General features: G+C 35.5%; 10 protein-coding genes across 10 annotated transcripts; 4 read left to right on the top strand and 6 right to left on the bottom strand.

Moving 5' to 3' along the window:
• Window positions 1-65: 65 nt before the first annotated feature.
• WICANDRAFT_63360 (uncharacterized protein) lies at window positions 66-308 on the bottom strand (the record flags this gene model as incomplete). Its single annotated transcript, XM_019183533.1, has 2 exons — window positions 66-135; window positions 169-308. The coding sequence occupies 2 exons, from the start codon at window positions 306-308 to the stop codon at window positions 66-68; spliced, it is 210 nt and encodes a 69-aa protein (XP_019038061.1).
• A 1,106-nt stretch (window positions 309-1,414) lies between these two features.
• On the bottom strand, window positions 1,415-3,075 carry WICANDRAFT_55064 (nicotinamide/nicotinic acid mononucleotide adenylyltransferase; the record flags this gene model as incomplete). The annotated part of the gene is made up of 2 exons (XM_019182752.1): window positions 2,443-3,075; window positions 1,415-2,388 (listed from the first exon to the last, which is right to left on the bottom strand). Exons 1-2 carry the CDS (start codon window positions 2,693-2,695, stop codon window positions 1,415-1,417), a joined length of 1,227 nt encoding a protein of 408 aa, XP_019038060.1. The 5' UTR covers window positions 2,696-3,075.
• A 15-nt stretch (window positions 3,076-3,090) lies between these two features.
• Window positions 3,091-4,444, top strand: GYP6 (GTPase-activating protein GYP6; the record flags this gene model as incomplete). Its single annotated transcript, XM_019184160.1, has 3 exons — window positions 3,091-3,113; window positions 3,169-3,274; window positions 3,328-4,444. 3 exons carry the CDS (start codon window positions 3,091-3,093, stop codon window positions 4,282-4,284), a joined length of 1,086 nt encoding a protein of 361 aa, XP_019038059.1. The 3' UTR covers window positions 4,285-4,444.
• A 551-nt stretch (window positions 4,445-4,995) lies between these two features.
• On the top strand, window positions 4,996-8,706 carry MHP1 (Mhp1p; the record flags this gene model as incomplete). Its single annotated transcript, XM_019183532.1, has 1 exon — window positions 4,996-8,706. The coding sequence occupies one exon, from the start codon at window positions 4,996-4,998 to the stop codon at window positions 8,704-8,706; it is 3,711 nt and encodes a 1,236-aa protein (XP_019038058.1).
• A 99-nt stretch (window positions 8,707-8,805) lies between these two features.
• WICANDRAFT_79395 (putative amidotransferase) lies at window positions 8,806-9,549 on the bottom strand (the record flags this gene model as incomplete). Its single annotated transcript, XM_019184882.1, has 1 exon — window positions 8,806-9,549. The coding sequence occupies one exon, from the start codon at window positions 9,547-9,549 to the stop codon at window positions 8,806-8,808; it is 744 nt and encodes a 247-aa protein (XP_019038057.1).
• A 3,118-nt stretch (window positions 9,550-12,667) lies between these two features.
• Window positions 12,668-17,650, bottom strand: NUP192 (Nup192p; the record flags this gene model as incomplete). Its single annotated transcript, XM_019181969.1, has 2 exons — window positions 12,668-13,943; window positions 14,019-17,650. The coding sequence occupies 2 exons, from the start codon at window positions 17,648-17,650 to the stop codon at window positions 12,668-12,670; spliced, it is 4,908 nt and encodes a 1,635-aa protein (XP_019038056.1).
• A 240-nt stretch (window positions 17,651-17,890) lies between these two features.
• SSZ1 (ribosome-associated complex protein SSZ1) lies at window positions 17,891-19,657 on the bottom strand. The gene has a single exon (XM_019186417.1). The coding sequence runs from the start codon at window positions 19,567-19,569 to the stop codon at window positions 17,932-17,934; it is 1,638 nt and encodes a 545-aa protein (XP_019038055.1). The 5' UTR covers window positions 19,570-19,657; the 3' UTR covers window positions 17,891-17,931.
• A 227-nt stretch (window positions 19,658-19,884) lies between these two features.
• On the top strand, window positions 19,885-21,645 carry TFB1 (TFIIH/NER complex subunit TFB1; the record flags this gene model as incomplete). Its single annotated transcript, XM_019183531.1, has 1 exon — window positions 19,885-21,645. The coding sequence occupies one exon, from the start codon at window positions 19,885-19,887 to the stop codon at window positions 21,643-21,645; it is 1,761 nt and encodes a 586-aa protein (XP_019038054.1).
• Window positions 21,646-21,686: 41 nt separating this feature from the next.
• SWA2 (auxilin-like protein SWA2) lies at window positions 21,687-24,104 on the bottom strand (the record flags this gene model as incomplete). The annotated part of the gene is made up of 1 exon (XM_019183530.1): window positions 21,687-24,104. One exon carries the CDS (start codon window positions 24,102-24,104, stop codon window positions 21,687-21,689), a length of 2,418 nt encoding a protein of 805 aa, XP_019038053.1.
• A 255-nt stretch (window positions 24,105-24,359) lies between these two features.
• NOP10 (snoRNP complex protein NOP10) lies at window positions 24,360-24,545 on the top strand (the record flags this gene model as incomplete). The annotated part of the gene is made up of 1 exon (XM_019181982.1): window positions 24,360-24,545. One exon carries the CDS (start codon window positions 24,360-24,362, stop codon window positions 24,543-24,545), a length of 186 nt encoding a protein of 61 aa, XP_019038052.1.
• Between the last annotated feature and the right edge of the window lie 693 nt (window positions 24,546-25,238).

Here is a 25,238-nt window from a genome sequence, read left to right as displayed (position 1 = left end):
CCCAATGTCCATAAAAACTCTATCAATAATAACCCAAATAAATAAAATAACCAGCTATCACCGATTTAAACTAATGTTGAATTAACACCAGACAATGTTGTTTCTGGAGCAGTAGCATTACCAACACCAGCAGAACTTGAATTTGTTAAATTGCTTGTATTGTAATACCCACCAGTTGGAGCTGCAACTTGAGAAGAACCAGTAACGGTAATGTATTCAACTTGAGTTTGTGTAACAATTTGGGCCATTGGAATAGCTGAAACTGAAGCAATAGCGAAAACTGAAGCGAAAATAGTTGTGAATTGCATTATAACTGAATTGAAAATAATTGATGAATAAAGATTGATTGAATTGAAAATAAAACTTGAAGAATAGTTAAAGGAATGATGAAGTTATTTCAAGACTGTACTATGAAATGAAAGAAAGTCTGTGTGCTTTTATTGATGGTTCTTTTAAGCAAACTAGATGGTTCTCAAAAAGTGGAAACTGGTCTTCTTATATAGTATTTTCAATTAACGTTTAGTAGACTCGATCATGATCTTTACCAAATCGAGTTAAAACGGGTTTTACTAATTTTTAATAAAAGGTACATAGTTTGCATCTTACGTATATTATGACTTCAAGAAAGCTTAATTATTCCCACGGAATCGAAATTTTCACCAATTTGAATCACTTCTAGATCAAGTTGTCCTAGTTATCGAGGTTAAGGTTTCTCAATATCCACGACTTGTGCAGAAACCGTTTTTTTTTCAACCTTCGCCACCAAACTTTAATACTTTTTAATTAGTTAACCCATTAAGGAAAGTTTTGTGCCATATTGAAAACCTGTAGAATGGGCTATGAATCTATGAGTCTTTTGGTGACATATGAGAAGGAGTCAGGAATCAGGAAATCATAAAGCTGGACTCTAGGAGGAAAAGAAAAGCTACGTTTATTGACACGATATACTTGTACAGAGCGTCACCAAAAGTATTGGTTCTAGAAGCGAAAAATGTTGATATAGAAACATCAACGTAATAGATGTCATAGATGATTTGTGTACGCAAAAACGGACCCTGGGTTGAAAAAGAGATGATTGATTCTTTGGAATATTCCAAAAGGTTAGATAATGAGTGATAGAGCTTGTCATAGCAATAGTAGAGAGCCTGTACTGGCCGTCATAGAGCTTCGTGGTGAGTTCAAGCACCGGTCAAATATTTATCAAGTCAAAAAGCAAATCAATAAAAAAATGTACATCTAGACTACAGTAAATGAGTCATAATACAATTCAACAACTTTTATTGTAGACCTTCGCCACAATAAACCGATTTCTATCATATTCTTTCATGAGTACACAAAAATAAATAAGCTCATTTCATTTCTATCAAAGTTGTTCTAGAGCTATCAACAAAACCACATCTTCTTTCATCTCCTTCTAATCCTTTGAATCTAAGACCTGCTTAACTGGTTCTGGGTCATTGATATATAATCCATGCTCTTGAATATATCTAATGACACTATTAGGTAATAAATATTGAACAGACATACCTCTTCTAATAAATAATCTAACTTTTGTAGAACTAATATCATTATAAATCAATTGTTTAATAACCAAAACGTTTCTTCTGTGTTCATACATGATATCATGACTTAACAAGAATGATCTAACATCACTACCTGTTCTTTCCACAATCAAACAACCATAACGGCCTAAAATGTGATGTAAATCATCATCTGCCCATACATTTGGTTCACCCATACTTTCAATTAGATCACCACCAGCTAATAACATAATTTTCACACCTCTTTTAGAACCATCAGAAGTTAAAATCCCACCTCTCTTGATATTTATTTCTTCATTGAAATGATCCAAGACTTTTGCAGTTCTTGTATATGTTGGTTGTAAAGATTCCCAAGCATCAACCATTAACCAACTACTTGTTCTTTCACAAGCCAATTCACACATTCTAACTCTGTGATATGAAGAAGCTAACCCTCTTTTTTTATAATTGTCGCTAACAGGACTATAATAACCACCGACAACTTCAAATCTTGTTTGTTCTCTAATTGCATCCAATGCCATTTCAAACATTCTGAGGTGTAGATAAGTTATTGGTGAGAAAGAACCACATGCCACAATGACTAAAGGATGCTTATTTGGATTTTTCAGTTTTGGGATCAATCTATGAGTTGGGAATTCATAACTTTCAATTCTTTTTGCTTGTCGAACAATACCATGTGGGACTTCTTCTAAATCAGCAGTTTGGTAAGCTTGTATCCCATCTTTTATTGTTGGTTTCATTGGATCTTCTTGTGGTTCCTCTAATAAAGCATCAATATTTTCACTCTTCTCATCATCTTCTTCATCAGTTGACGAATTTTCTGCGCTTGATAATGGTTGTAAATCTTCTGGAATTCTTGGAATTGAATTTTCAAAAGTTTGGGAAGGTGTACTAGTTCCACTAGTTTCACCCGATATTGGAGCAGAGGTGGGTTGTTGAGAAGATGAAGAAGGATGGTGGTGATGATGATGATGGTGGTGATGATGTTTATGTTTACGAGGTTTTATAGGAGCATCAATTTTGTTGGGATAATCAGCTAAGACATAAGGTTGGATAGGTGCAGCTTTTGGGATTTGAGACGAAGGTGCTAATGGAGGGTCATTTGAAGGTTTTGTAGATGGAGGTCTAAAATCTGGAGCTCTTTTTGGATCCATTGTTGAAGTAAAGTTGTAAGTTTAGTAATCTCACCCTGTTGGCGCAATTTTGAGTATTATTATTGATAAGGGAAACTGTGGTACTGTCTTTTTCACCACTTTTTGAATACAATTGAGTAAAAACAAAACTTGATTGCTCAGCACTTCTTCTTTGATTGCAAAGATCAAGGAAATGATGAAAACGATGGGTCTTCTGGATGTTGTTTTGTACTCAGTTGATGGTTTTTTTTCAGATTTCGATATTTTGATCAAAATGGCCTTCGCGAGTCATGGAAAAACTCAAAAGCGGTTCGGACAGCGGTGGAGCGCAATTGATGTGATTTTTTCAAGTTTTTGAGAAAGCTGTCAACGGCTTATGATTGTGTGAAGGAGCAGAATTTCAGGCGGTTTGAGAGATGGATGTTGATGAACGAGTGAGGTGAGTGGATTAATAGCTTTATTTGATGGATTGGATTACTGACTGGAGGCTCAAGGATCACAAAGGCAAAATATCCAACGTTGAAGGAGTTGAAATTGGGGGTGTTGAAAGGTGAATATAATGACAATTGTGAATATTTCACTAGAGGGTTTTTATGGAAAGTGAGTATTTAGAAAGTGATTGAATGATGATCGCTTACTAACATTAGTAATAGACTGTTTGTATGAATTCATACAAAGTGGATTTTTTAGAGAATGAACTACAACCAATACCTAAACCTGGGGAAGCCATGGAGTTATCCCACACAAAGCAAGATCTCACCAAAGAAGCTGTAAGCAGTGATCCATTATCTACAGGTTATAACAGTGAAGATGCTGACAACATTTTGGATGTGATTAAAATGGATGTTGATAGATTGGTAATTGATCCGATCTTCCAAAAGGATGAGATTAAAGATGATATCATTCAGATATTATACAATTATGATAAGTTCACACCTTATAAACAAGGTTTCCATGAAATTTGTGGATTGATTTACTTGGAGCTTTATCGTGATAATATAAATAATGAAAAAATTAAAATTGAGACCTTCAATATCTTTACAAGTTTAATGTTGAGTGTTGTGCCTAATTTTTACATTGAAGATAACTTGATTGGATGGTGTATTTCCATCTTCAACAAGTATTTAAAGCTAACGGATAGTGCATTATATGATTTTTTCATCAAGACTCACAAGATTGAAAGTCAAATATGGTTAATCAGGTGGGTTAGATTATTGTTCATGAGAGAGTTAGGGATCTCAAACACAGTCAAGATCTTAGACATGTTTCTCTGTTTTGACTATGATATATCCAAACTTGTTCCATTTGTGATTATAATATCATTAATCAAGATCAAACTCAGATTAGTTGAGTGTGAAGACAATGGTGAAGTGTTGACCTTGTTATTGCATTATCCACATAAGGAATTTACTAATGAGGAAATTAAAGAGTTGGTTGATTTAAGTATTAAGTTACACAAAGCACCAGAAAATAAGCTGGGAGAGTATGGTATAGCATTAAATAAGAGGTTTCATAAGGGGATTAATTGGGAGAAGATGAAGGATATCGATAGAGTTAGGATGGAGTTAAGACTACAAAGAAAAGTACGGGGCATGCTGAAGATGAAGTGATCAGAGAGGTGATCATTATAGACTAAAGAATTAGAGTAATAAGCATATGATTCATGATTTATGACTTTCTTTAACGTAATTTTAATTGTTGGCTGTTCTGTACGCACTAGCCAAATTAATCACACAATAATTTTCGCTTCGCACAGACACAATTCAGGACTCAGGAGAATGGCTTTCGGAAGGGCTGGTTGAGACATGGCCACCACAGCAGTAAAAGGAATTCCTCATAATCAAAATAACATCAAAGAGCTAATTGAACCCTTAATATTTTGAAACTATCCACGTATAAGTTCGACTTTAAAAGTATTTTATTAGGCTCTCTGCTTAGCTAATCCCAAGGAAATTGCACGGTACGCACCACAGACCCCCATAACGTTATACAGCTGATTTCGCTGCTTTTCAAAACTGTCAGAACAACAACATCAACAACATCAACAGAATCATCAGTTTTAGCGCTTCATCTTCCAAGAGAGACTAATAGTATCTGCTTGCTTTACAGGATTGCTATCTTCATATTATTATAACTGGCTATAGGTGCTTTTACTCAACAATAGCTTTAACATTCCAGCTTTATTTCATTTAGGTTTCATCCCCATAATTTCATTATCAGCATTTCACAAGAGAGAAAATCAAGAGTGCTTTGCTTATAGGTATTTAGCCAGAGTTCAATCAAAGGTTCTCGATTCACATTAACAGATCAAAGGGCCCACAATGCCTGACAGTTCCCAGAATGAGATCGAAAGTGGTGTCTCAAATGTTGAAATTGATTGGTTCTTGAGAGGGAAACTACCAAGTGCAGCATCATGTAAAAATCCATCAAAATCAACCAAGTTATCTTCGAAGTCTAAAGCTGAACCAGACCAAGATTCAAAGCATACCCACTCACCAGCAGAAGATGAGCACAACCTACATTCCCATATAAAAGCAAACAACGGCTTGGAATTGAAAGACTTGTTGAAAGACGAGGCAGCTAATGAGAAACTTCATGTATTGAGCAGGTCAAAATCATACTCAGAAGTGGATTCAACTAGCCATGAAAAGAAAAAAACCGGTTTCTTGAAATCATTATTTTCTAGGAGTAAAAATACAAAACAACAACAGTCTGAGAGAAATAGCCATTCAAATTCACCAGAACCATTAAATACAGGTAATTGTACTGGATCTAAAAATCTTGCTGATGGTGATGCAAAAAATGCCATTTCAAGAACAAGATCATTATCACAATCAAATACTGATTTGGATCCAAAATTGGAAGAATTTCTGAGATACTACAAATCTAAAGGCCTGGATAGATTGCACCAAGATTTGGAAAAACCTTCAAGAAGGGCTTCAGTATCATCAGCTGCATCCACCTCTCAACGTCATCATCATCATAGCAAGAGACTAGTAGATGCTCTGGGGAGACCAATTCCACCACATCCAGATGTTCCACCATTACCACCAGCCATCATTTATGAAACTCACTTTGAAAATAAATCTCACCATCAGCAAGCTCGTCCCCCATCAACTCAAGGATTAACATCTTCAACAAACTCTTCAACAGCCAAAATAAGTGGATTTTTACGTCGTCATAATACTGGCCTTAATGATTCAGACAATGTCAGTAGAAATAGTTCATTTTCATCACAAGACAAGAGAAAAATTGAGCAAGTGATGGAGAAATCAGCTCAAGAGAGCCACCCAGTTGTTATTCCTGGTCTTGAAGATTTACCAAAACTGAAAAGAGTAGCATTTGATGTCCCTGTATTTTTCAATGATCCACCACAACAAATCCCATCAAGAACTCCAAGAAAAGGTGAAGTGGAGATTTTGAAAGATGGAAGTATAGTTATCCATAAGCTAACATCTGCTGAGAGAAGACAAATAATGAATAATTCAGGAGGTGGTATAGTTGTCGGAGGTTCTGGTCATTTGAAAATCATTTCTAATCAAGACAAGAAGGAAGAGTCTGATAAGGCTAGAGAGAAAACAACTGAAGATCTAGAAGAGGAAGATAATGAACATGAAGCTCAAAAACATTCAATCGGTGCAGCGGCAGCAGCAGCAGCTGCAGAGGCTAGAGCAAAAGCTGCTCCTAATGAATTGAGAAGAATTGTCACAAACAATGAAGATGAAGTCATGGTTAGTTCCGATGCATCAAAAATCAACATTGATAAACCTATGGTTCGCCATAATAAAAGTGCAACTTCATTGATGACTATGGCAACAGTACATGATGGTCAAGAAGCTGAAGAAGACGAAAATGATGATATTTTCCCACCACAGCATGTCAAAGTTCCCCTGGATATTTTATATACAAGATGTTGTCATCTAAGAGAAATTTTACCAATTCCTGCAACGTTAAAGCAACTTAAACCAGGTTCAACAGATCCTATATCCTTGTTGCAATTAAGAAATCCCAAACCATCATTAGTTGAAGTGCTCACATTTGCAGATTTCGTTTCTGTTGCTCCAGTTTTATGTGTTGCATTAGACGGTGTTTCGTTATCTTCAGAAATGTTGAGAATCATTTTAAGTGCATTATTACCAAAGAAAGAATTGGAGAAATTGACATTGAGAAATACACCAATTGATGATCTTGGTTGGAGATTATTGTGTTGGTTCTTGACTAAAAATCATACTTTATCAAGACTTGACCTGACTCAGGTTCCTTCGTTAACTACAAATGTTCAAAAACCATCCAAGACCGCATCAAATATTGTTAGAATGGAATGTAACATGAATGATAGATCTGATATGAATTGGAATCTGCTCAATGCTGCATTGATTTCAAGAAAAGGTATTGATGAATTAGTTATTAATGGGGCCAAGATGAATGATGAACAATGTATGAACCTATTTGAAATGGGATTAAGTATTAGCACGACCAGATTGGGTCTTGCTTATAATGATTTAACAGAAAAACAATGTGAGATCATTGCAAATCATATGGATGTGAATAAAATTGTCGGTGTTGACCTAGGTTATAATGATTTGAATGGGAAATTGGGACCTTTCAACAAAAGGGTTGCTACTGATGATGTTTCTGAATCTAACTTGAAATTCATTTCTTTGAATTCAACTAATCTGGATAACTCAAATGGTGAACTGGACTTATTAATTAGCACATTTGCTAAATTCAAAGATCTTCGTTATATTGATTTGTCAAATAATAAGAAGCTTTTCCCAAATTTGATTATAAGCTTGAGTGAAAATCTACCATTATACCCAAACTTGGCAAGAATTCATCTTGATTACAATGACTTAAAATCATCAGAAATTGTTGCATTTGCTGAATTGATTCCATTTTGTAAATCATTATCATATGTTTCATTAGTTGGTAATCATCTGGATACAGTTTCTGCAAGTGCATTAACTAATGCTCTCAAGATTTCAAAATCATTAATTACATTAGATTTAAATTATGATGAGGTTGCACCAAAATTCAGAGAAAGTATTGGATTATACACAGTTAGAAATATGCAACATCAAGTTTATGGGAAACAATCAGATCCAAAAGAACTACAAGGTATCCAGGAAGAATTATCACATTTATTGTTATTAGATGAAACTAATCCTGATCCTAAATTGATTGAGAAATTCTTTGAGAAAGCTATCAAAATTAGAGATAGAATTCATGAAACTATTGATGAACTATTCAGACTGAGACTACAGGGGAATTTGAGTACTGATGGTAAAGAGACTTTAATTAGGTTTTGTTTTATTGATGCATCCATTGAGAAAGGTTTGTCATTACTAGATAAGAAGACTGCAAAACATGGATTTGATATCAAGAAATATTTAACGCCCCATCCTGAGACCCCATTGTTGAGCAGAAGACCAAGTAACATACTTCACTCTTCGTCATATTTATCAGAGAACAACCATAGTGAATTATTGCCATTTGGAATGAATACAACTAGTCATGAGGGTGATATTCATATTGATGCTGAAGAGATTAAAGACGAACAAAGGGCAAGAGCTAAGGATACCAGTAAAATAAAAGAGGAAGCTTCAATTTTGAAATTGAACCAATATATTAAAAATCAAATGGATCATAAAGATTTAAAACCAAACATTGATTCAATTCAAGATATAAGTGGTGAGAGATTTAGAGAAATTTTACTGCAAACGAATGATTTGAATAACGTTGTTGATGTTTTAGATTCAATCAAGAAGGAAGGTATCCCGCTAGAAAAGATTTATGAAAGAAAGGACTCATCTGCTGGTAATTCAACTTCAGCACCTTTGTTGTTGGAGACTTTGAAAAACACTCATTCCAATGTATCTGATAGAAAGACAATTGTTTCAGATAACGATGATGACAGTGATTCAGAGAGTGATAAAGATAGTTATATTTCAGATGAAGAAAATGATAATGAAATTAATCAAGCTTATGATACGATCTTGGACCATTTGGAAAGGGTGAGAACTAATAATTAATTATTTTTACAATTGTTTTTCTTCTATTTATTATTCATTAATTAAAATACAAACTCTATTAGGCATTATTCTGGTTCTGTGTTGTATTGATGATTCCGTTTAGACTGATTGAATGAAGTTAACGATAACTTCACCGATCTTGGAACCGTGGTGTTCATTGTTATTCAAAACATTGATGGCATCTTCATAAGCGTCTTGTGTAATTTTTCCATCTTTGAGTTTCATTTCCAAAGCATCTTCTGTAAAGCTTTTGGTGAATTCAGGATGTCCTTGAAATGTCAAAATTTTATCTTTTTTATAAAAACCTTGAGACTCTGTTCTTTTACTACTTCCAATGTTTTTACAACCTTTTGGAGTTTCGTAAACAATATCTTGATGACTTTCTAAGATGTTGAATTGCCCTTGGAAATCTTTTAGTAACTCTTGAATTTCTTCATCTTGATTTATAGTAACAGGTTCAACAGTTAATTCCCAACCTTTATCATTTCTACCAACTTTTGAGCCTAACGATCTAGCAATGATTTGATGACCAAAGCAAATCCCAACTAGACGAATATCTTCTCTACTTAAAACCTTATCTTGTAAAAAGGTTTTTAAATTTAAGATCCATGGTTCATCAGCAAATGCATCACTTCTTGAACCAGTAATCCAGATAGCTTTGATATCTTTTAATTCATCATCAGTAGGAAATTGTGATTTGATAACATCATAGCATCTGATTTCCTCTTGTAATCCTGAATTTTTCAAAAGTTTTGCACTTAATTCTGCAAATGTACCATGTTTATCAGCACAGAATTCGGAATAATCAGTGATAAAGATAGCGACGTGGGTTGAAATGGTCATCTTTGTTAAAAATTAAAAATCAGAAGTCGAAAAGCCAAAGCAGCTTTCCTATTGAAGGTCAAAACTTAAAAGAATGGGTTTACTGGCCTCTTTATACACAAGAAGCTTCTCAAAAATTTAAGGATGCTTGATGCACTTTTCAACGGCTGAAAGTTTCCGATAGAAGATGCATTCGCGAAATGCCTTCTATAATGCAGAGAAATGCCTTTTAAACACTAAAACTTAGGGCTCCTATGCCCATCAAAAGGGTACTCAAAGGCTTTAAAGGACCGTTAGAGGGGCCCATAGACTTCAATAAGTTGTTAAAGTGATCGAAGTATTTTACCACGTTTTAGACTGAAGATTCAGCTTCAATTTGAAGCTTTGATGAAAGAGAATATTATCATTGCCAAAGTCAGGTACGTCAAACAGCTGAAGAACCAATGTTGTCAAACTTTTTGAACCTCATTCTTGAATTGTAGCTGCAGTTGCACACTGACATTTCTGTGTGCTTTCTAGCACCGGAGAAACTCGTATGTAAAACATATTTATGTTTCCAAATTTGATGCTTTATTCAATGCATTGGTCAAAGACGCCCATCAAGCTCCATAATGGAAGGCATTAGAATCACTAAAAACTTTGAAGCTGGCTGGGTGTAGAGTTGGTCAGTATGGAAAAAATTGGGCTCCCATACAATATAGGTCCATATATGGGTATGGATGCTATTATATGGGTTATACTGGTAGGCGTATATATCCGTAGTGTGGTGTTGGGATGTACCAAAGCACCAAAGCATACGTAATCTCATCAAAAGTTCCCTACGAATTCTACTATATATTTGCCTACGGAAATAATCGGCTAATACTATATGGAACCATATATGGAAAAAAAAATTTCCCATACAATATATGGAAGCGTCCATATATGGGCTTGTATGGGTTTTTTCACCCATACTGAATCGCGATTCCATAGTGACCAACTCTAGCTGGGTGTAATTCAGCTTTGTACTTGAGTCTTGTGCCAAGTGATGATTTCCAAAGACATTCTTTCATAACAGTTGAGTCACTAGAGTAAATCAGATCTCACTTGTGTTCAATGGAGAGTACTTCGCACCTACCTATGATTATTTACACAACTTCTAAACTCTTTTTCATTCTGATCAAAGAGCCGATTTAATCTGAAAGCTCAATAGCAAATACATCAAGGCATCAGGCCATCTATAAGCCATCTATCTCTCTACAACGTTAAATATTGGAGAGGGTTTCCAAACCATCACTCTTAGCAGGTAGATGTTCGCGAATTCGAGTTTGTAGCTGAGCCGGGTAAAAAGCACAAATCCGGTACACACCACACCTCGAAAAAACATCAACACTGGCTTCTGAAATGCTTAAATCTATTTAGATCGAGTATAAACAACCAATCAAGAAACGACCGTTGGTTATTCAATTAAGTAATGTCTGGTGCAAATAACGGTACGTATATTCTGAAACTTTATTGAAAGTCATTGAACTAACAGCTTATCATCAGGTGGATCATTATTCGGTCAAACAAACGAAACTGGTAAAGGGTCATTGTTTGGATCAACTCCAAGTAAACCAGGAGCTGGATTCAACTTTGGAAACTCTAATAGCAATGCTGGATCAACTTTCAACTTTGGAAATACTGAAAAGAAAGAAGGAGGTGCTGCTAAACCTGCATTTTCCTTTTCAACAACTGATTCAAAACCTGCAGCTACAGGTGGTTTCAACTTTAGTGGTGCTTCAACTTCAGCTACACCAGCATTCAATCTTGGTGGTGCTTCATCTACTGACACGAATGCTAAACCAAGTTTCAGTTTCAATGCCCCTGCTGATAAAAAAGATGATAAACCAGCATTCAGCTTTAATACAGCAAAGACTGAAGACAAACCAGCTTTCTCATTTAATGGTCCTAAAACAGATGCTAATCCTTCATTAGGTGGTGGATTCTCATTCGGTGCTTCAAAGACTGAAGAAAAGAAAGAATCAGCACCTCCAGCATTTTCATTAGGCGGCGCTCCAAAGACAGATGCCAAACCAGCGTTTAGCTTCAGTGGTGGAAAGACAGATGATAAGCCAGCTGCTGGTGGATTTTCCTTTGGTGGAGCTACTAAACCTGAGACTGATAAACCGGCATTCTCATTCGGTGGTACTACAACAGAAGAAAAGAAGGATGATAAACCAGCTGCCGGAGGATTCTCTTTTGGTGCTGCCAAAACAGAAGAGAAGAAGGATGATAAACCAGCCGCATTCTCATTCGGTGCTAAAAAGGATGAAACTAAGCCAGAGGAAAAGAAAGAGGAACCAAAAGATGATAAGAAAACTGTCACATTTTCCAATAGTGTGATAGATCGTGATGAGAAGAAAGAAAATGCTAAAACTGTCGAGCCAAAACCTGTGTCATTAAACAACAAAACTTTAGAAGATGTGATAACAAAATGGACAAATCAATTATCAAATGCATCAACATCATTTGAAGAATACTCTACCAAGGTAAATGAATGGGATCGTGTATTGGTTGATGGTGGTGAAAAAATCAGTCAACTATATGCAGATACAGTTACTGCTGAACAAACACAAAACAAAATAGACCAAGCTTTATTATACATCGAAAGACAACAAGATGAACTTGAGAACTTTTTGGACAATTACGAAGCCAAGGCCAACAATTTATTATCAGATGTTCTCTCCTCACAAACCAAGGACTCCTCTGTTATTACTAATGATCAAAAGAGAGAGCAGGCTTATCGTACAGCAGAACTTTTAGATGATAATTTGAGTTCATTAGGAACAAATTTATCTTCATTGATTACTGAAATAAATGATGTTAGTGATTCATTCAATAAGACTAATGGTTTGGGCTCAGGCGGTGACGCCAATAAAAAGGAAGATGACAGCTCATTGGACCAAATAGTGAAGTTGTTAAATACGCATTTGGATTCTTTGAAATGGGTTGAGAAAAACTCTGATGATTTGAAAGCAAAGATTGACAAATTCAAAGACTTAGATTTATGATTATCTATACTTCTTTCCATTGTATAATATTTCAAAAATAATTGTTGACTACGTAATTATTTCCATGTAAAGTTCAAACAATTTTTTACTATTATACATATTTTTCTTTAAAATGCAGCGTGTTCACCATTGAACCCTGTTAAGGTACTCAATAACACAAATAAGTTTACTAGATCTTTCAACCCCGATGAATCAACCCCATTGGCTTTGTAAACCTCATGGTCATTCTTTGACTCTATCAAAACATCTCTTTTCAAAACTCCAACAATTAATCTTCTAAAGTGTAAAAGTAGCTTATGAACTTGCTCAATGACAGGTTTATTCTCAGAGCTGGTACTCAATAAGATTGCAGCAACTAACTGGAATGTTGGAACCAATAGCTCAAATAAGGAAACACCTTTACTGGAATCATCAAATGCTAATGGTGTATCTAAGTTCAAATTAACTCTAACAAATGTTGAGGTCTGTATTGTGGTTTCATCAAATACCAACTCAAGACCAAGGTCAGGATCAATTAACAAAAATGAGCATGCCTTGATTGTTTGGAAGATCTCACTTTGTAGTAACTGTTGTGCACCATGTCTAGTTTCTGCAACCCTGATCAAGAAACTCAATGTGGCTTTGAATGCAGTCAACTCATAAAGTAGAGAGTCTAATGTGATCTTGTTTTCATGAGATAACGACAAGGTTTCATCAGTTCTTTTGATTGATTTAACCAACAACAAGAGCAAGTTGTTTTTGACCAAGGAGTTCAGAACAAAATTTAATTGATTAATACTTGACAATTGAAATAATGATTCTAATAACAATAACCCAGTGATTCTTGTGGCACCTTCACCACCAATAGCATCATTGCAAATGACTGTAATCAGTCTTTCACTAGATAATTTGATTGATTTCAAGATATCTTTAGCAACTTCTGGATGATCTAGCACCCATGACAAATATTTGTTACTCAAGACATATAAATCAGAGCGTAAAGCCAAAGTAGATAATGGACTTAATATACCATTGATACATGATCTGAATAATGAATACAATCTTTCATAACCATCAAAGACGCTTGGATCATCTTTCTCTAGAGTGATTCTATCCTTATGATAAATGTCATATAGCGAAACACAAAGTGAGACCAACTCTTCAGCGTAAAGCACGTCATATTCAACATAATCATTGATTCTTGGTACAATAGCATGGAAAACTTCAAGGATAAAGTTAGATCTTTGAACTGGATCTAACTTCCCATCAGTAACAGTAACCTGGATAAGCTGGACCCATGAATGTAGCGTAGATAGTTGATATGATTTGAATTTCAAGTGGGCAAGATAATTGATAAATCTGCTTTTGATAAGATCTCTTTCTGCTAAAGCTTCTGATTCGTCACTTTCAATATTTTTTGGAATCATTACCAATGATTGTGAAGCTCTTGAATCTGTTCTTTTTAGCCCTTGTTTCAACTCATTGATATCATTAGTTTGTTTCTCTTCATCAGAGTTTGTGTGATATTGGCCCTGAACCCAAGATTGGACCAAACGTAAGTCTAATATGGAATCCAAGTCACTCAAATCAAATATTGAGCCATCTGAACTAATTGCAGTTGAAATTCTGTTCAAATTTAGATTCAAGTCAACTTCACTGAAGAATTTTAGTTCATCTGGAACAGAAGAAATTTCGGAAAGGTTGAACTCTAAAATATCCAAGAATGATAATATTTTTGGAGGACCAATAAAAGCTTCTTCACCATTGATAAGTTTGTTGATATAGCTTGAAGTTTTTGATATTGAACCTTGAGCTGAAGTTCTATGTAGTTCAAGACTCAAGTATTGTAAAATAAAGCTTCTTTGGCTCAAGAATGATAATAAAGCGCCAATAGCCGGTCCTGAGTTGAACTCTGTCTTGTTTTTCAAATTTCCATCAAACTTTGCACCTGACCACAGGGTGTGTAAATCAATGCGTGGGGTATTCAACAGCTTAGTTAAAAGATCATAATTACTGATGTGAACAAGCATTAATGTGGATGTTGTGGAGTTACGGCATAGCTTCAAGATTATTTCAAGAACAACAGCAGCGAGTCTAATTGGTTCATAATCAATATTAGTGTTTGAAATTGCCAATAAACTTGATTCAAGGGTGTAAAGTAATGACTTGAAAACTGAAGTGCCTGACGCAATGAAAGTTTCTGAATCTGAATCCCCCAGGGTAATGCCATTTTTCAAATCAAACCCTAAAATGAAATGTGAAATGGTATAACCTTTAGAAGAAACTGAAAGGTTTTCGTTGATGAAGTTGAGTGTTTGAATCTTAACCTCTAAGTCTTTTTGAGTATAAATTTCTGACTCTAATTGGTTGATAAAGGCAAATTTAATTCTGAGTGATTCATCAATACTATCAAGAACAGTCAAAAGTCTGTTCTTACCGATCAGCGAGCCACTTGTATGTGATGATCCAAATTGGGATGATTTTGAAAATCTTGATAGTAGTTTGATAGACTTTTCAGCAATTGGTAGATGTGTTGAGCCAACATATAATGAAATGTGAGCAATTAATGGTAGGTTGAATAAAATGGCATCATAAAATGAGCGAATACCATGTGTGCCAATGTTGTTAGGAACATAATAATTATTTTCCTTTTTGATTAATGGCAATAGTTCATCAATGTATGTCACTTCTAGATCCAAAACTTTCCCTATAATGGTTAAAGCCAAATCAACCACTTGAACCTGCTCTTCGTCAAATGATTTATCACTAATGTTATCTATACCAGTAGAAGCAATCTCAAATAACACTTTATGGATCTTCTCCTGGAATAAAAAGTTTAACGCAGCAGGGGCCGGATTTGCCTGGACATAAGTTGCAAAATCAGCTGTTTCTACCACGCTATTCAAGTCAGCAGCAGCAGGAAAAGAGTTCAGGATCAATTTTGGATCAAAAGATGATAGGGTATAATCAAGTATTTTCAATATTGGTTTTTGTAAACTCACTTTCTCTGAAAAATACAGGGCTGGGGAATGAAAGAAAACATCACTCAACAAAAATTCAAGATATGGAGCAATTCCCCTTTTTCTATAAGATAGACCAAGTTGGCTTGGAAATGGCAATTCAAATTTTCCAAATCTTTTGACCGGTTTTAGCAAAGCTTCAATCAAGTTGATGAAACCCACGATATCAGGGAAGGAAACCAACAAATTTCTAAAACAGTCCTTCAAAGTGACAGAAGGTTGCGAGAAAAGCCATAAATCTAAACGCTCCCAGATTGTGTTTCTTCTTTCTTTATCTTCTGAGACCAATGAGCATATAACTTCCAAAGCAGCACCAACTAATGGGGTATCCAACCTTATGAAGTTGAACAGACAATTGAGGACAGTATCATCAAATAATGCTTTAACGGACTCACTGTTTGAAGCAACTTGGTAAATCAATGTGAAGTATGAGGAGATGGATAAGACAATTTCTTCACTTAAACCATTATCATCACCACTTTGTTCAAATTTTGCAATTTTTTCTATATAAGCATTCATTAGATCTATTATAGATGACCATGAGAGCTTTTCAGCACTTGCAATGAAATGGTAAACGTGATTTGCATTTGAGGCACCGGAAGCTAAAGCAGAAACCATCGTAGAAAACGTAGACTTCATTAACAAATCATCGACTTTTGAAGCCCATTCAATAAAACCATAAGCATTTGATTCACGGTCTTCCCAAAATGTGGATATCAACTCTTCACGATTAGCGTATAAGTAAAAGATTGAAAGGTAGAATCTCTCTAAATCAGCCTTCTTTGAAATATCATCTAGCAGAGAATCTTCTCCAGATAACAGTGAATCTTCTTCGGCATCCTTTATTTTGATTAGCAAGAAAGCAGCATCCGAAATAAAACTTTGAACAAAATCATGCAAAACCTGTGTTATGATGGTTCTCAAATTCTCTGAAACTTTGTATTGCTTTGTGACGACGTACACAGTTGATGTTGAATCCATATTGACAGACCTCAATCTTTTCGTTTCCTCCTCATTTACATCGAGAATCTTCTTTGGAACCAATCTTGGTAAATGTTGTTCTAATAGTGATCTCAAATCATAAAATAACTCAAATGTGTTCTCTGAAGTTTCTGCAGTGATGATAAGTAGTTGTTCAATAGCACCCATCTGTACTGCTGAGGTCATTGGTGCTTCAATGGCAATATCAAAATCAAACTCTTCAACTCTTCTTGGGATTTGTTTACACCAATCAATGAAATATGTCAAAAACACAAAAATAGTCAATAATTTGGCAGGAACTTTGTAGATTTCATCCTTATTTTTTAACTCTTTCAAAAGCTCACTATGTAATTGCTTGACATCATCTTCCTTTAAAGTTTCAAGTTTGGAACAAAATAACAAAAGCCCAGGCATCACATGGATAATGAACAAGTCATCAATATCAAAAGTTGAAACAAAGTTGTAAAATTTAAGGAAATCAGCCTTGGTAACTAATCCTTGAGAGGTCAAGCCATAAAAGATTTCACCTAGTGTTTCGTGTTCTTTGTTAAGGAAATTTCTTCTGAAGGTAACTCTCTGTTGTAAGTCATTTGAATCATATTGGCCCAAAATTTTTGCTCTTTGAACTGATTGACTTATGCTTTCAAGTTCCTCCTCCACTTCTTTAAAAGACTTGAGTAATGTATCAATGAATTGATTTGTGAATACCAAATCAGTCAAGTCCTTTGAGCCAGTATTAAAGATATATGAAACAATTGATAAGATGTGTTGTTTTCTTAGATAAAACGAAGCCTTAGCATTATCCACCAATTCTGCTCCTAGATCTGAAGAAGTGTGAATAAATTCAGCAGCAATAAGTTCATCAATGTTAAGCTCATCAGCTATAGTAGCGGAAGCAATCTTGAATTCTTCATTAACTTCATATTCATCGCCACCTAATGAGATAGTTCCCTTTTCGAGCGTTTGTCTGCTGGTTGTATTCTTCTTGGGTATGAGTGTCAAATTGCTTAGATCCTCTTTCAATTCATTCAAAAGCGCTATATCTGGCGACCCTTGTTCAATAGATCGATACAAGGACGTGAAAGGTGAAATAGACCAGTGTCTAGTCATCTTCTTGATATAGAGATTTATAGAAAGTGACCGCTCTCAAGTCAATTCTTGATTGTTTTGGATCACGACCTTCAAGTATTCGATTTGTTTACAGATTTTTTTTCTTGATTCAGTCTGTTCGAAAAAAAAAAAAACATGGAAGATTATATAATATTGGTATCGAGACACACCACTATAAAGAATTTGAAATTACCAGAATTGTGGATAAGTTTTAGCATTCTACAATGGTAATATTGTTACCCCCAATGTATCAAATTAATTTTCGGAAAGCACAACTCTATCTAATGTGAAAGTTCACCTTTGAAAGCAACAGAACCTTGTCTAGCTTCTCTGGCACTAACTTGTAAGGTACCTTCTTTATTTATGTTGATAGTAATTTCAACTTTTGAACCTTCATGGACATCACGAACAGCTAATTCAGCAAGTTTAGTACCTGGTAAGTAGTGTTTTTCTCTGACAACTTCTGGTTCATCATCAGAGTAATCATCTTCATCATCTTCATCTTTAGCTGGAGGATCCAAAACGGTTTCTTTAACGTGGTGTTCACCTTCAACGACAGTGATTAAAACATCACCCTTTGGAGCATCTAATTGAATGCTACGACGGATTGGGTAAGTGGCTTCTGATTTTAAGATTGGAACGAATTCACCAGCACCGTTGACAATACCAATAGCTTTGCTTAAATGTTGTGTGTTAATAATGACTGGTGATAAGCTTTCTTTAATTTCATTTTCATCAAAGTTTTCTAATAATGAAGCTTGTAAAGCAGCACCACGGGCAACTAATTCTTCTGGATATGGAACTTTAGAGTCTAAAGATGGAGCGACAACGATGGTGGATTCTGGGAATAATAACTCAACGTTTGAAGCTAATTTTGGAGTGTTTGAAACACCACCAGCTAATAAAACTTCATCGATATCCAAGACATCCAAGTTAGCCTTCTTAACAACTGATTCAACAAAGCCAGTAAATTGACTTAAAACGTTACGAGCAACTAATTCAAAACGTAATCTGTTGATAGTTGAATGATAATCAATACCTTCAGCTAATGATTCAATAGAAATGGTTGATGATTGAACATTTGATAAAGTTTTTCTGGCCAAGATAGCAGCGTCTTTTAATTTAGCTAATGAACGAGCTGTTTTTCTTGGATCAACTTTGTATTTCTTTTCAAATTCTTTGGCAATGAATTCAGCTAAAGCAGCATCTAGTTTGTCACCACCTAATTCGTAATCATGAGAAGTGGCCAAGATGGTTAAGATACCACCACGGACTGAGATAACAGCAGCATCAGATCTAATACCACCAAAATCAGCAACAACATATGTTTTATCTTGTTCTAAACGATCTTCAGTTGAAGCATGTGCTAATAAAGCAGCACTTGGTTCGTTTATTATTTGTAAAACTTTTAAGTCAGCAGCATCACCAGCTCTAACTAAAGCGGCCTTTTGTTCTTCAGTGAAGTCAGTTGGGACAGCAACGACAGCACCTTCAACTTTCTTACCGATATAATCTTCAGCAGCAACTTTTAGTTTACCCAAGTGTCTAGCAGTGGCTTGTTCTGCAGTGATTTTTTCAACTTTTTCTTCACCAGATTCAGAAGTTTTGGTAATTTCAAAACCAATTTTACCATCTAAATCAGCAGCATGAGCAGCACGTTCAGTGACAGTTGGGTCAACTTTTGAGTAAGCTTGACCGAGGTAATCACGGAAGTTGATGATTGTGTTTCTTGGGTTTCTAATCAATTGAGCCAAAGCTTGACCACCATGGTATTCATCATCACCGACATAGGCTAATGAAGATGGGATAGCACGTTCACCATCTGGGTTAGCGATGACTTCAACACCTTTACCATCTTGGGCTGGTGCAGCAATAGAGGAGGTAGTGTTACCAAAGGAAATACCAATGACAGTAGACATTCTTTCTGAGTTGTGTGAATAGACAAGTCTCTCTGAAAGCTTTTGAATTAACTCTCTCTTCTATGGCTTTTCTGATTTCCTCAAAAAAAAATTTCAAAGTAAAAAAAAAAAAAAAAAAAAAAAAAAAAAAAAAAAAATCAAAATGATTATGTAATATTGGGTCTATTTTTTTGCCTGATCGAATAAAGGTGTAGTGTGATTTTGATAAAATTCATCAGAAATTGTTTTATTCACGTTTTATTCAACCATTTTACTTCAATTTGCGGAGTAAATAGCATTCGGGGTCCTTTGTGCTGGTAATACTTATCCCATAAGATGTCCTTGGTATCAGGAGCTGCCCTATATAAAAAGAAGTCAGGTTTGCTAACCATATATGAAGATAGGTCTCCAGCCATATTACTTTGGAAAGCTGCTGATAATGCCCTTCCGATACCTCCAGTTGAAATTGTGCTTACCACAATCACAAATATGCAAGCTACTCCTGCCTCGTCTCCAAAAATGATGTTGAAGATATTCACTAAACCATCTGAAGGTGCTGAGCCAGTTGTTTACATATTTTCCTTTACAAACAGAATTGTGATGGATAATGTTAAAGAGGCACTACAACAGATTGGAGCAAGACACAAATCAGCTCTACAAGCAGCACAATCTGCAAATTCCTCACCAGCTCCAGAGAAGCCTTTAATCAATACCACATTTTTAGATGATGCATTAGATTCTAAGAAGTTGCTAAGGAACCACCAACTTCAACAAAAACTATTATTGGAAAATAAGCCATTGATGTCTACTTTCAAAGAAGCTGTGATGAACCAAGGTTTAGATCCTGAAGAATTTTGGACTACAAGAGTTCATTTATTAAGAGCATTTGCATTGTCTCATTCTCAAAAGATAGGGCCATATAATGTTTTGAGTACTATCAAGCCTACTGCTACAAGTGATAATCAAGTTAATGTGAATGTGAGCCGGGACAAGATCCATGCTATTTTTGAACAATACCCTGTGGTGAGAAAAGCTTATGATGATAATGTGCCGAGATTGTCAGAAGGTGAGTTTTGGTCAAGATTTTTTGCTTCAAAACTATTTAGAAAATTAAGAGGTGAAAAGATAAATCCAAATGCAAGGGGTGATTTACTTTTGGATAAATATATCAATATGGATATAGATTATGAAAAACATGAAGATGAAACACTTAATCATAAAGTGAACAAAACTATAGATTTGGAAGGTAATCAAGAAGATGATTCAACCAAACTTGGGAACGCCCCAGATATGACTATGAAAGCTAATGCAATGCCAGAAACTGTTAGTGTTCTAAGGAGTATGAATAGATTAAGTCAAAAGATGGTTAATAGCTTGGAACATGAATATTCAAGATCTGCTACACCAGGAGAAAATGAGAAATCTAAGGAAGAGAGGGAAAATGAACGTATCAGAGACGAATTACTCTTCCATGACTTGGAAGTTCCACATAATACTGAATATTCAGAAATATCAGTGAGACAAGACCGTGAAACGCACGAAATTAATAGACCCAAACCTCCAACAAGACAAGAATATGCGCAATATGTTGATGAGCTCAAGACTCAATTTGAACAACCAGCTGATCTGGAAACAATTTTCAGCAATGATAGAAAGAGACCAATTGAAGAAGCCTCAGCAGATGTTATCAATACTGTGAGAATAAACTCTAAACAATCAAAGCAAAGTTGGCAAGTCTATAGGTCATTTGAAGAGCAAGCAGCGCATAGTGTTGTTGATGAAGCTGATGAGACGTTTGATAAGAATGCCTTGGAACAACTGAGAATAACACATGGTACTTCAGTTGAATTTTTAAGACATTTTTGGTTACACTTTTCCTCTGGTGATCCATCTCAGGCGACTAATATTAAGACATTGTATAACAGTCTGGTCAAATCACAAGATAGAGTCAAAGCTGCACTTGAGTCAATCAAAGATGAAAAAGTCAAGGAACAGTCATCACATTATATGAAACCATTAAACGAATCTTTGACTGCTGCCATAGCAAAATATCAAAATGCACTAAAAGAAGCTGGTGTGACAATTACGAGCGCATAAAGAAAACTACACAAATCTAGTTCAAAAATTTATATCTATGCTCATTGAATGTTATTTGCCACTTTGAACTTTTCCCATGCTGTGTTGATAACCACAAATACACTTTGTGCAATCATTTTTTGTTCAGCTGTAGCGTTTGGTGGGATTTTGTCGGGATGAACTTTTGCAACAGCTTTCATGTATGTAATTTTTACTTTTTTGGGCATGACTAAATCAGATAAATTGACTCTTTTCCAATTGGTAGATTCCCATAAAATCTCATGTAATGATGCCAATAATGCTCTAAGGTTATCTTCTTTACCACCTTTCCAATTATTAATTTTGCTTTCAATTTGGTCATACAGTTTATATTTCTCTTCTTCGAAATTCTGAGAGGCTTGATTTGATTCACGTATTCTCTTTAATGCTTCGCCTTCTGATTCTGCAGATGATGGTTTCGGATTTGGCTTTGGTTTTCTTTCAACTGGTTTTGGTTTTGGAGTTTCCTTAGGTTTTGGATTTAATGCATCTTGGCAACGTCTCTTACCATCTAATGTGACCTTATTAGCAGAACCATTCTCAATTAATTCAGTCCATACTTCTAAAGCCTCCTTAAATTTCTCCAAATGTTCTAAAGCTTCAGCTTTCTTTTGAGTAATCTTGACCCAAAAGTCTTTCATATTCTTACCAGGTTCAACTTCCTCAGAAACACCTCTTGAAGGCCCAATTAAACCCAATGCAATATCAGCGGACTCAACAACCTTTTTGTTTTCACCAACTTTGAAATATGCAGTGATACAATTTGAATATGCTAAAATAGAAAGAATATGACCTTTAGGTAATGCATTCAATGATTTTTCGTAATGTTCTAATGCTGTAGCGAAATCACCTTGTTTGAATGAAACACCACCTCTTTCACGAAATTCTTCAAAAGTATCTTTTTCAATTGAAGACATGGAAATTGTTGGCCTCTGTGTCTTGTTTGCGGAGGATGATTGTGGTCTTGAAGCAACAGGTCTTCTTCTAGATGAGGAAGTCATCATTTCTCCTGCACTTGAACTTTTCACTCTTTGAGAGGAAGAGAGTGATGGTGTGTTTGGTTTGGAGGCTTGGGGTAAAGGTGCAAAAATATCAATTTCTTCTTGTAGTTCTGGCTCAGATACGGTAGGTTTTGGTTGTCTGCGTTCTCTAACTTGTGGTTGACTTCTTTCTGATACATGCGACTTTCTTGGTGGTGGGACTGGAGCTCTTTGATAGTTTTTGGATGACATCTTTGGGCCTTCAAGCTTAGAACCTTCGTTAGTTAAGTTCAATCTTTGTATATCTTCTTCAGTTAATTCCTCAGGATCTTCTTCATATTTTGTTCTTCTGGACTTGTACTTTTCTTGATCACGCATCCATGCTGGAGTTCCATCATCTCCTGGTGGAGGACTGAAAAACCTATTGGCAACATCATTAGCAAGTTTGTCAGACACCTTGAACATTGTTTGAGCGAAACTTTCAAAATATTGGTTAGCCTGCTTCATAGCACTACCACCTCTTTGACCTGAAGAAGTACGACTTAATCTTTCTGGAGGTAGGCCAGCTTTTGATCTAGCCTTCTGGTGTGCTGAATTCATTATATAACTAACTGCAGCTTCCACATTAAGCCCATTATCCGTGTGGTTTAACGCATCGGTAGCTTGTTCAACAGAGAAACCCATATCCACCAACGACGCAATAGCTTCATCTCTAGCCTCGCCATTAACAGTTGGTGTTGACTTTCTACCTCTTTGTTGAGTGGATAGTGTTGGTGATGGGAAACTTTCATCCTGGAAAGATTGTGGTGAAGCCACTCCACTGTTCAAAACGTCAAATTGTTGAGAAGAATGTGTAGGTATAGGATTCTCCAATTTTGTTGGTTTGGGTTGAGGTGGTCTATCAAAGACAGCAAACAAATCATCAATATTTTGTTCACTCTGCGATTGAACTGGCTGGGAGTTTTCCATCAATCTTGGGGTTGATGACTTTGACACACTTGAGGATGAAAAATCATCACCAAAACTGTCCAAAAGGTCTATTTCATTTCTATTTGATGATTGATTATTCAAGTTTGTTGATGATGGGTCTGGTGAGGTGAAACCCTCGAAGCGATCTTCATATGGTGATGAATGTGATTGTGAAGTTGAGTTTTGAAGGCTGCTCCTACTTGTTTTATTGACAGCATCAAACCCTTCGAACAAATCAGTTGTTGTGTTGTTATTGACCGGAGTGGCACTTTGAGAGAATAAAGCAGGTGTTCCTTGAGCTGTAGCAGAGCGTGAAGAGCCTCTTGAGTTCTCTAGATAGTCAAAATCTGCCCATTGAGAGTTGTTCTTTTGCGTTGTTGAACCCATTGGGCTATTTCTCTGCCTTTCAGCCAGCGACATCCTGGAATCATCATTTCTCTTTGGAGCATACGATGAGAAAAGATCTGCAAATTGATCCTTCGGTTTCGACATGGTGCAATGGACACTTGATCTTTATCCCTGACCTTTGTTCTAATGTTTTGAATTGAAATACTGAAATATCACTGTGAATCAAAATCCTGTTCAATCGCCAAATCAGCGTGTGCTGGCCAAAAATGTTAATTTTCGCGAAAAGTGATTATGTCATCATGAAGCATAGAAAATTTTTTTTCAAAAGAAGAGCATCTCATCTAAAGCTACTACAACTAATTTAAGGCTCATTATCATCAAGAAACCAATACTCTCAAGATGCATTTAATGTACACTTTAGGTCCAGACGGGAAAAGAATCTACACTTTGAGTAAAACCACTGAAGCTGGTGAAATTACCAAATCTGCTCATCCAGCTAGATTCTCTCCAGATGATAAATATTCAAGACACAGAGTTACTTTAAAGAAACGTTTCAACTTGTTACCAACTCAACAAGGTATGTGATTATGAGAAAAGATTCATTTGTCTGATATGGTTACTAACTTTTCTATAGCTGAAATCAAATACTAGATTCAAAAGATCGCAAATTTCACAAATAATAAAGATAACACAAAAGTTTGAATATCGAAGCATACTTATCAAAAGTTTTAACTAGATTTTAGAGTCATTGGTTATTGCCTTGAATTGTTTCGGTTTTTTTTATATCACAATTTTAATCGTTTTGTTGCTTACGCTAAAAAAGTTTCAAGTTCATTCATGTTTCATTTGTATAATAAATTTTGGGTAATGGATATAATTTTATGAAGTGGTTATGTAGAAAAGCCAAAGGAAACCTGTTACATGAAGCATGTTGATCTCACAATACATTCTTTCTCTGCTGATGTCTATTCTGAGATGCTCCTTTCCCACACAACATCTCAGCGCAATAAAACCGATAGACTGAACATTCCACCTGTTTCTTCTTGTTCTACCTGCTTCTTTTTGTCTCTTAAGCCTCAAAATCTGCCTATAAAGGCTCTTTCTTGTTTCCTGTAGCCTCAAGGTTGAATTCAGCATTAGCTTGATAATTTTCCCACATTTGAGCCACTAGTTCAACTTGTAAATTATCTTTATTAGCCTCCTATTGTAAAGTTAACATGAAGTTCAACCTTATTATTGTTTGCAACCAGACTTACGCGTAAGGAATCGTTCAAAATT

This window comes from Wickerhamomyces anomalus, assembly GCF_001661255.1.
Source record: "Wickerhamomyces anomalus NRRL Y-366-8 unplaced genomic scaffold WICANscaffold_4, whole genome shotgun sequence".
In the NCBI taxonomy this organism is placed as follows: domain Eukaryota; kingdom Fungi; phylum Ascomycota; class Saccharomycetes; order Phaffomycetales; family Wickerhamomycetaceae; genus Hansenula; species Hansenula anomala.
The sequence above is the reverse complement of the archived record's forward strand: the minus strand, read 5'-3'. Positions and strand labels throughout refer to the sequence as shown.

Excerpts from the sequence above, each read along its gene's own strand:
- SSZ1 (XM_019186417.1), bottom strand. The coding sequence starts at position 19,569 with ATGTCTACTGTCATTGGTATTTCCTTTGGTAACACTACCTCCTCTATT.